The sequence below is a fragment of the Clupea harengus genome, chromosome 25 (genome assembly GCF_900700415.2).
Source record: "Clupea harengus chromosome 25, Ch_v2.0.2, whole genome shotgun sequence".
NCBI lineage: Eukaryota > Metazoa > Chordata > Actinopteri > Clupeiformes > Clupeidae > Clupea > Clupea harengus.
In genome coordinates this window covers 11,368,895-11,379,621 of record NC_045176.1, presented here as the reverse complement: position 1 = coordinate 11,379,621, position 10,727 = coordinate 11,368,895, and the positions used below count along the sequence as shown (strand labels likewise).

Here is a 10,727-nt window from a genome sequence, read left to right as displayed (position 1 = left end):
CTTACAAACATTTAATAAATCATTTCCAACAACAAATTACTCTCACACATTGTACCCATACTTATGACCAGTTTCTAAGTCTATTTACATGTAATGTGTCTCCATTCACCTGCATTTAATGTAATGTATTCTGTTAGTATTTTATGCTTTGCGTATCCAGCTTTGTAATTGTTTTTCTAAACTTCTGAGAACAATGTTTGCTAATAGCGGTTCCACGTGCAAGTGTTTTCGAGGGGCGTAGCGCCTGTGATTACGCAAAGCAGTCTCCTCCTCCTTAACCCCGGCTCCTTGCTTAATGCTCCAGGGTGATGCCCCGTTGCTAACGCAATAAATTTCCAGGAGGGCAACTGGTCGCATAATGTGTGGAACGCGGTCTTCTTCTAGTGCACCCTGGGCTCCCTCCTCACCTCCTTTACTTCACCGGTGTACGCCAGAGAGTTGTCCGTAAGATAAATCTTCATTTGGGTTGTGTTGCTGTGCTGCTAATTATGTTGTTCTGAAGGCCTGGTGTTAATCAATAGAATTAACGTTACAGTATGGGTATTCTATTTTACTGATCACAATAGGATGTTAAAACAGTGTTGTTTGTCGTTGACTCGAGAGTTAAAAAAAAATATAGGTCGCATAACATGTCTCATGTTAGTGTCTTTTAAGTAGGCATACAATGTTAACTTAACAGTATCATGCATGTCCCATGAAGTGATTCTGTAGCTCCCTATTTTCCGTGTTTGTCTTAACCTGAGGCTTTTACCTTTGTCAGTATGTTTGAATGAAACGTATTCTGTTCTGTCTCTACCTAGATGTGAATGCCTGCAAAGGAAATTCATATATGTGCACTCCCACACACCCAAACACAAACTGAGAGAGAGAGTTTAATGGGTTTTCGTAGACTTTATGTTAGATAAGCAGTTAATTACACCCTAGCAGTCAACCCAGTTCCTGTCTGATCTGAATGTAATCATCATTACCTTCATTATAATTACTACAGGACTTCCAAATGCAATATTGTATTACAACACTTTGGGATTCAAATAAAATAAAAGGTTCTTCCTCCACTTATGTGGACTGTCACCTCACTCTCCTTCTCATTCTCCTTCTCCTCAATGCAGTGGGTGCCCACCCTCGTGTAAGCTTGAGAGAGTCATGGCAGCATTCAAAGGGATATGGACCAAGGGGTTCTGGCGGGCCGTGTCTGCAGAGTTCTTGGCCACGCTGATTTTCGTGCTTCTTAGCCTCGGCTCGACCATCAACTGGGCCGCAAAGCAGGAAAACCCACCCCCGGCAGACCTGGTGCTGATATCGCTCTGCTTCGGCCTCAGCATCGCCACCATGGTGCAGTGCTTCGGCCACATCAGCGGCTGCCACATCAACCCGGCAGTCACGGCAGCCATGGTGGTCACCAGGAAGCTGAGCCTGGCCAAGGCTTTGTTCTACGTGGTGGCACAGTGTCTAGGAGCCATAGCAGGGGCTGGAATACTCTACATGGTCACTCCCAGTACTGTGAGAGGAGGCCTCGGAGTAACCGCGGTGAGCATTTGGTTCTTTTCTTGGTTCTTGCGTCCGGAAACTGAAGCAATGTTTCTAAATGCAGGGAGTAAATAAACCGTGATCTTAGCACAATTACAGTGATATAAATTGAGATGCTACTGGTTCATTGATCAAAACCATGACATTATTAAACAGTTTTTTTTTTCATTGTTTGTTTGTGCAGGTAAACTCCAACCTATCAGTGGGGCATGCTCTTGTTGTTGAACTCTTCATCACCTTTGAGCTCGTCTTCACCGTCTTTGCTACATGTGATCCTAAACGGAATGACTTGAAAGGGTCAGCTGGACTAGCCATAGGATTTGCTGTATGCATTGGCCATCTATTTGCAGTAAGTCAGTACATTTCAGGTCCTTGTAGACAGCACATGGATGCTCAGTCTGGAGCTTGTCTTAAGATAAAAGAGATGTGTGAAGACAATATAAATATATCAAATTCTGTATGAATAAGTTATAATATTTACACAACAGTATTTGGACGCCGGCCAAGAAGCTGTGACAAAGTATTAATATGTAATTCATATCATCTTCAGTTGTCCATATACTTCAGACAATCTCAGAGATGCACTCACCTGAGATGCAATACCAGCTTTAACGGGATAGATCTTTCTCTAGAGAACATCATTAATGTTTCTCTCTTGTTTACAGATCCCTTACACTGGTGCCAGCATGAACCCTGCACGCTCCTTTGGGCCTGTAGTCGTCACTGGGAACTGGGAAAATCACTGGGTAAGGAAGAAACCTGATAGCAGTACAGTGTTTTGGAAGAGTTGCCCTCCTTGAGTTGTCCTTCTCTAGCGATGCTTTGACTGCATAGCTGAGGGATTTCAATTATTCTGGTCAAACATGATATGTTATTGTCAGCTTTTTTAAAAGAATATAGTGCATAGTGCCTAGTGCATAATTACACCATTGATCCAACCTGGTTGCAGTGAACCCTGTAACTCAGTAAGGTCAGTGCCGTGTAATAAGACTGAAAGCAACGCTTGGTCCAGCACTATTCAAGGAACTCTTTACTGCTCAGCAAGGACATGGCATAGTTAGTAACACTGTTAAATATTAATAGATTCAGTTTTATACTATTCATTTTTCAAGGACATCCATTATGTGGCTTGTTCTCCAAACCTTGGAAGGAGAAGTATCGACCCAGATTAGGAAAAGGGAGGAAAAGCAGTTGCAGTCAGGCTTGACCACCTTATTGCTCAACTCCAGAATGTTTGATTACAGAATAAAATATCAAAACAGGAAGATCGCTGGTAAACAAAAAGAAGCACTTTGACATCTCTGCATATAAAGTTGTGTCTGCACAACTAACGGTTTAAAAACTCCCAATACACAAACCATTAGCGTTATTTTAATAATAGCCACTAGCACCAGTTATGCATGTCTATGTGCTGCCATTACTGAGCCCTACTGAACCCTGTGTGTCCTGCTTCAGCCCCTGCTACAGAGAGGTGATAGACATGGAGAAGAAAAGTGTGCCAAGTAGACTGTGACACTTGGGTGGGCCACTGGCATAAATAGAGGCAGGGCTGGTAGTGCTAAAATAGGTGTCATATTCTTCCAGTAACCCTTCTGTGACAGATGTTTGAGCTGGTCACATTAACAGGTTTCCCTTGCAGAGTACATCTTGCCCTCATTTGGAGAGAGAGTGGCGATGATCTTGTTTTAATATGTCACCTATAAATATTCAAGTAGTAACCAATAACGGTGAAGATTTCGCATCTCACGAAATCTTATTTAGCATCTTATTTTGATCTTAATTTGTGGAGTTAAGTTAGCAACAAGCTCTATCTGTGAGCGACCTTACTGTAAGAATGACATCCCCATTATTCCTTGTCTTAAGGTGTACTGGGTGGGTCCCATTCTTGGTGGAATTCTGGCTGCTGCTTTGTACGAGTATCTGTTCTGCCCCGAAACAGCGCTGAAGAAACGTCTCAGTGATATGTTTATCAAAGATCCCTCTGGGAAATACAAGGAAGTGGAGTGTCCTCGTGGCCAGTATAACGGAGAGCCTGATGACCTGGTCATCAAACCCAGCTCATTCCTCACCACTGTGGACTTGGACAAAAGGGAGAAGCAGGAGACGTTCCGGGAGCCCCCTGGAGAGGTGCTGTCCTCAGTATGACTATCACGTGCACTGGAGATGGAGACCAACCTGTAGGCCAGCGTGGTTTCTAGTTACCTGTGGCCAGGCCCCACCTACCGTCTACGCAGAAAAAAGAAAGAAAAAAAAACGTTTGTTGTCTCAGGGAGCTTGTTTCCTCTCTGAGCGCTCACCAAAGTGTATTTCTCATTGGGCCATGCCCTGTGCTTCGATGCATAAGACACATTGGTTACCCCTGCAAAACTTGAGAATCTTCATTCTGCCAGTTCCGTTCATTCATTACCTGGCAGGTTTTTCTATTGGTTGGATGATTTTGGTTTTCTAAAATAACTCTATCCACATGATACAACAATGAACCATAAATTCACAGTGTCAAACACTGAAAGGATTCTCATGCCAAAAAAGGGAATTCTACTACAAAAACATGTACAACCCATCACATTCCATTAAGCCTCATATGTCATCAAACTTGGTGGAAAGTTTCAACCTATTGCCTTGTTAATCTTGGATTAGTGTCTGGTTTCATACATCACATGTCATGACATCATGGTCATTAAGAAAATTACAAACCCCATGGCACGACGGACAGAGATGAGGTATGCGGGCGGTTGGCGGCAGGTTGTGAGTTCCATGACTATCTGAGCCAGTGTGTTTTCACACTGGCTGTCTCCATGTACAGTGCACAGACCTGGGATTGTCTTGTTATCCAACTGTATCATTATCTTCCCCAGCAACTCCCATAGCAACTTTGCCTTACATTGTAGATAATGTGGTGTTAATATTAACATGTATAGAAAACACAGACGTGTGAATGGAGTCGAACCCTATAGAAGTGTATGTTTCAGTGTAAAGTATATAATATGTAAATGTTTGTGTATTTTTATTTTTATTTATGTGACTACATAAGCTGTGACGAACTCAACCTCATCACTCTTTGGACTTAAGAAATGGATCATTTTTCAATGCATGGATTGCAGTACTGAGTCAATAAATAGGCTGTAGTGATGTTCACGGTTAGTCAAAACTGTGTGCACAATCACATTCACAGTCTCTCTTTCTCTCTGCCACCATGAGCTGGTAAATCAGGCCTTTATGAATAATAGGGATAATAATGATATATGTATTTTTTCCTGAGCCATCCAGACCAGATTTGCTGCATGTATACACAGACAGGGACATGGCACACAATGTCTGTATTTGGTTGTATGGGTTTATAAAAATGCAAAACACAAATTTCCTTTTCAAAAATACATGCCAGAAATTGAGCTCTGCCCTTGCTACAACCATAGCAGTGATATCCATAAGCCCAGCCACAGATGACACCGCAGTCAGCTAACGATTCAATAATTATGAGCTGGCCTGATGCTGTGGCATTTAAAAGCCCCGTAATCAGCTACTCGCAGTACTGTCCCAAAGCAAGCAGCACCCTGAGCCAAGAATGTGTTGTGGCATGCCATGGCATTCATCTTCCAAAAACAGAACCTTGGTCAGCTGTAGTGGCCCAGCCAAAAACACACCCTGTTCTGCATTTGGAAAAACAGGTGATGCTTCTAGGTGATGCATACGGACTGACTGAGAATCGGTACCTAGAACATACCCATCTTTAAAAAAAAAACCTATTTCATTTTAGTACTGTTTTTTGTTTTTTTTGCAATAGTCATTAGCCATAATTATTATTTAAGCTCTTTGTGGATACAGAAATAAAGTTTCAGTGTTTGGCCATTTACTGTGTTAAGATTAATTTCCAAGCCTGCAAGTTGCCCTTTCATAAAAAGGTGAATAACCCCATAGTGCCCTCTTCTGACAGTGAAAGATGAGCAACACAAGCAGGCTATAGGGGGCATTTCCCCCCAAATTATGAAGGAGAAAAACAATATAAGTGAGGATATCACTCTGTTACCATGGTATAAAACATCTAGAGAGACTAGTATCTCTTTCAGCCACCTGCTGTCCATCAATCCTGTTATCAACGTGTACATTTTCAGTAAGTCTGTGACTTGGCAGCGCACTACACAGGCTCCTCAATGCAACTTGAGATCATCACCGCAGCAGAACGCCATCATTACAAAAGGTGACCAGGAGAGGGCAGTAACACACTTGGGTATTGGATATTGTCAGATCAAAGGGAACAAGGTCTGATTACCTTTAGCTGACTCTAGTAGAATGAATCAAACAGCTTTTATACACAGATACAGACATACACACAAGGCTGTTTCTGGTTGGAATGATGTGTCTCGAGACAAAGACATTGGCTGACACACATAGTAGGAATTATGAGACACATATCATCTGGTGCAAGTCTGTTTGATAAATTAAAGAAACATATTGCATGATATTCATTTGCTGTGTGGAAAATACAACATAGAAAGCTCAAACCATGTAAAAATGCAATCAATACATTGTTACTAAATGATCCAACATATATCTCAAAAGTTGTGCATATTTATGAATAATCTCTCAAGTGATTACCAGCTTTCTGAAGGTAAGTCTGTATTTAAATTAGTACTCTATGTGACTCCTTCATAGCTAAGAACAAATTACTATCATTGCAGTCTTCTGTCCCAGGAGTAGCCATGATCCTTTCAACTAATAATCCATGATAATGAATATCATCATAAATATAGACAAATAAGTTGTCATGGTATTTATACATTAAATGAACAAGCCTCTTAAATCTTCTACCATTGTTGTGATTTTCCCAGTAAATGTAGATGTTTTAAAAAGTGACACTTATGTTCATGAATTCTAATCTGAATGTGGTTCAATTCAGTTAATGTAAACTGTAGAGGAGTTCTGTGAAACCCTATTCATTGGTGTAAAATAGGTATGGAGAAGTGAATACTCAATTATACAGTAGTACAAGTGACAATCTTGGTCATTCTGATGTAGTTTGTCACCAGGGGCCGATTACAAAACAAGAAGATAATAAGAAGACTAAATGAGTATGAGTATGCAAACAAAGTCTTCGATTGGCAACCCGTCACACAGACCACAGTGTGTCTGACTACGGCCAGCACTGTGCTAGTGATGGACCTAATTTCAAAGGCACCAAGCTCAGTGTTAGGCGCCGAGACGTCGCGTTATAGCTCAAATAGGGTAACACCAATGGGGGTGGCTGAGCAGATATGCTATTAGCGTGTGTGCACACATAGGACAGCTACCATAGAGCAAAGCCTTTGTTGGACAGATAAAATGGCATATTCATTTCTGGGTGTGTTGGTTAATTTGTTCAGGAATTCTGATATGTGCTGTGATGACAAATGCACTTGTCACTTTTGAATCAAGTCCAACACATCAGAGCATATTATGAAAATGTTTAAACTGTTAAAGTCTTACTGTGAAATCATTAAACATCAGCACAGTTCAAGTCTCCAAAGTGTTATCATTGCCGTGGCCTTCACATTATTTAACAGATACAGGCCTAATAAACACGCCTGAAAGCAAGCTACATATGTAGGATTTATTGGAAAGGAAAATGAAGAGGTTAGTCGTGATGTGTAGCCAAATTTTCCTTTGAGAAAAGAATGCGCGTACCAATCAATAAGGCGAAAATATTCAGGTCATCTTCAAAGAATAATGAAAAACCCACTGATTAATGGAAAACTGTCCCGGCAAAACTCCAACCGAAAGATGAAAAAAAAAAAAAGCATTGATCCCACTCTCCATCCTTTAAATGGAGTGACTTGCGTTGATTTACTCCTTTTCAGGAAACAGCACAGAAGTCAGTGAAACACAGGTAATATTTATATTCTGAGTAAATACCCTATACCCCTAAAGGGCCAATAAGTCAAGTGGCGTTTTAATATTAGGAAACTTTGGAAACTTGTTTGTTCGCAGTCCACCTCGATTAATTCCCTTTTTGTGCTTCGAAGTTCAAGGTATGTGATGTTGAAAAGTGACAGGGAAGGAAATTTATGATCCGCCTCGGCTCATCTCAATACTTACGTTGCAGTCTAAATTTGCAATGATGTTTCATACAGAACATAATCAGATTTGACTGCCAGACGAAATACAGGAAATATAGACAGAGCATCTGACCAGGTATTACTTACAGTATGCATAGTTTACCAATCAGTATTTTCATTGGAACACTTTTGCTATAGCATATTTTTAAATGCTAAATAAGTTATTTGTCTACTAAAATACTGTATATAAATTAAAAACTAAAATATTGTTCTTGCATAAATATTCGATTGAGGAAGCATTTAAAAAGAAGACTCTAAAGTAAGCAAGGCAACGAGGTTGGCAAACACACATAAGACCAGTGGAGATATGTGTTAGAGGGCAATTCAACCATGACACTTCTGTTGGATTTCGGTTTTCAAGGATGGTCACACAAAGGAGCTTTAAAAGGAGTTGTTTGAGGCTACAGAAAAAGTGAGCCGCTGAGGCGTCTGAGGTGTCTGAGGCGCCCGAGACTACTTTGGGTCGTGAATGAACCTGAACTAAAACTGATCTCGTCGAGGTGTGTCTGGTGCTGTATCTGTTGTTGTCTCTGGTAGTGGCAATTATATTCGAACCTATGATGAGCATGAATGGGGTGTCTCTGGGATGCCAGACACCACTGTTGAACCTTCTGGAGGTGTCATGCGCCTGATTCACCCGAAAGACTGATGAAGGAAGGTGCCTGCTTGAAAACCCCAGTGAAATGCTCATGAAGGCAGCTTTGTTAATGTTGTTGTGTCCTGCTGCTCAGGTTTTATGGTTTGGCAGCCATGTTATGTTTAGTACTTGTGGGCTACAGACAGCATCTGTTGTACTGTGAAGGAGTGCCTTTACAGATCCCTGGTACAACATACGGGGCGTGTGTTGTGGCTGTCTCCAGCCAGTTGTGCATTGTTGTTATATCCTGATGCGCAGTATCTATGGTTGGGCAGTTGCTATTGTTATAGTTATTGGCTAAGTTGCTGAGCACTTGAATCTGACAGTGAGAGGATTTACCCCAACCAACCCCCAAGTCCCCAACCAATAGCTCAAGGAATATAACATATTTTCCTGTGTATCGCTAAAAGAAAAACACTCAACCCCTGTACATTGATACTTGGTAGAGAACCCCTTTGCTGCAATAACAGCCTTAAGTCTTTTGAAGGGAGTCATTACATTGTTTTGCATTTTTCCTCATTCTTCTAAGTAGAATTGTTATAGATGATCTATATTCATGGGATGGCGGTCCTGGACTGTACTGCCACAGATTCTCAGTAGGATTTTGATGAGGGCTTTGACTGGGTCCTTCTAGAATATTAACTTTACTGTTTTTAAACCACTCCAGTGTTGCATTAGCCTTGTGCCTTGGGTAGTTGCCCCACTGGTAGGCAATCCCTCTCCCAAAATGTAGTTTTACTACAGACTGCAACAGGTTTTCTTGTGATATTGTGTAAGATTTATTTATTTATTCTCCATTCAATTCTAAAAAGTTTCCCAGTTCTCGCTGATGAGAAATATCTCCCAGTATGATGTTATCACTTCCGTATTTCACGATTGAGATGATTAGATTTACTCCACATTACTCCACATTACTCCGCTTTGAGGGTTGGCCAAAAAGTTCTATTTTGGCCTCATATGACCATGAACAACTTTTCCCATATCTTAAGCAACCTCCATACATGCTTTAATGTGGATGGCTTCTTTTTGGCACACTCCAGTAGAGACCAGTTTTATAGTTAGCTCTTAAAATTGTGGACTCCTACACCGGCACCCCAATTCCAGCCACTGCACTTTGTAGATTTTTTGGGGTGATGACTGGACTGTGGTGGCCTCCCCCTCCAGTTAATATCTACCTCGGATGCTTGGTTTGGGGGACAACCTTTTCTACAAAGCATTTGTGTGGTGTGATGCAACTTTCTTCCACTTTCTTCCTATGGATCCAGTAGTGCTCAATTGGATATCAAAACACTTGAGTCTTTTCCTCACTTAAGCATTTGAATCTCATTGTCTCTTTAATCGTCATTATTTCACAAAATGGTTGATGATCCTTAGACAGAGTGATTTTTAGATCCAGAATGAGATCTCTACTAACCACTCACAGGTAATACCCAATTATGATTGGCTATTGTCAAATAAGTGGCAACTCTGTATCATTTCTTTATAATATGTCATATGCCTTAGTCAAAGGGGTTTGGATACCTATGCAAGTAGTACGTTTCAGTTTTTAATTCATCTTGATTGTAGCAGACAAATTATTTTGCTTTATATGAATGTGCAATATGGACTTTGGAAATGTACTAGAGTATAAATGTTTACAATAAAAATACTTATTGGGAAAACACGATTACATCACTATTACAATGACTCTGGTTGTATTTACATGGACAGCTTTCTGTTGTTTATGCTACTATAATTCAAGCAACATACTGAATTCAAATAGACTAATGGTGGACCCCTTCACATGAAATGTGAACTTATATGTTATTGTCAGTAGCCTGTGTGAGCAACATAATATATTCAATAAACAGTGAAAATGAAGCAAATATTTTTCAGCAATGACCCATCTGCAGACAGAAAAATGCAGACACTCCTTCTCAATATAGGCCCATCTTCATTGCATCTACATAGTGACGTTAGGCCATTTTAGAAAGGGAAATGGGAGAAAAAGGCATTGATCAGTGCTTCAAACTGCCGTAAAATACTAAACAAAATATTACTTTTGTATCTAACTTTTTGTTGCACACCGACAGCCCCGATGCAGGATATTGGATCGTTTTATTCACTGTCTGTGTGGCTAAGAGAGTTGTTGTGCCTAATTGCATAGTCTATCTATTCATTTGTTAACCTATTCTGTTGAGTTAGATGATCAGTGAATTTAGCAGGCTACCTGAGTGGTCAGTGTTATGCTGTCAAACTGTGTGGAGATCGGAGTGATGTGCCTGTCAGACGTTGAAAACCAGGAAATGGGAGTGCACTTTCCTCTAAACAATTTACCCAAAACAGCCACCTTTTTGACCAGACAAAACCCAAATGAGGTGTCGCTCCACCCTCTAAGTTGCTCCACTCTGCGTATGATATGAAAGCAGAAAATGAATGTCCCCACGGCGCGCGCGTCTATGACATTAAGGCCCTGACACAGGTGTTGTCATGAG

General features: G+C 40.8%; 1 protein-coding gene and 1 long non-coding RNA gene across 2 annotated transcripts; one reads left to right on the top strand and one right to left on the bottom strand.

Moving 5' to 3' along the window:
- The first annotated feature begins 326 nt into the window (after window positions 1-326).
- Window positions 327-5,373, top strand: LOC105900528 (aquaporin-4). The gene is made up of 5 exons (XM_012827849.2): window positions 327-444; window positions 1,110-1,527; window positions 1,712-1,876; window positions 2,193-2,273; window positions 3,391-5,373. Exons 1-5 carry the CDS (start codon window positions 359-361, stop codon window positions 3,670-3,672), a joined length of 1,032 nt encoding a protein of 343 aa, XP_012683303.2. The 5' UTR covers window positions 327-358; the 3' UTR covers window positions 3,673-5,373.
- Window positions 1,490-2,266, bottom strand: LOC116219540. The gene is made up of 3 exons (XR_004163217.2): window positions 2,117-2,266; window positions 1,765-1,936; window positions 1,490-1,581 (listed from the first exon to the last, which is right to left on the bottom strand). It is a non-coding gene; the product is annotated as an uncharacterized LOC116219540 (long non-coding RNA).
- Window positions 5,374-10,727: the final 5,354 nt, after the last annotated feature.

What these genes read in the sequence shown, in the direction of transcription:
- LOC105900528 (XM_012827849.2), top strand. Translation starts at nt 359, where the DNA reads ATGTGTGGAACGCGGTCTTCTTCTAGTGCACCCTGGGCTCCCTCCTCA. An exon ending in TGTACGCCAGAGAGTTGTCC is followed by an intron (nt 445 to 1,109) that starts GTAAGATAAATC and finishes TCCTCAATGCAG; the next exon opens with TGGGTGCCCACCCTCGTGTA. An exon ending in GAGGCCTCGGAGTAACCGCG is followed by an intron (nt 1,528 to 1,711) that starts GTGAGCATTTGG and finishes TTGTTTGTGCAG; the next exon opens with GTAAACTCCAACCTATCAGT.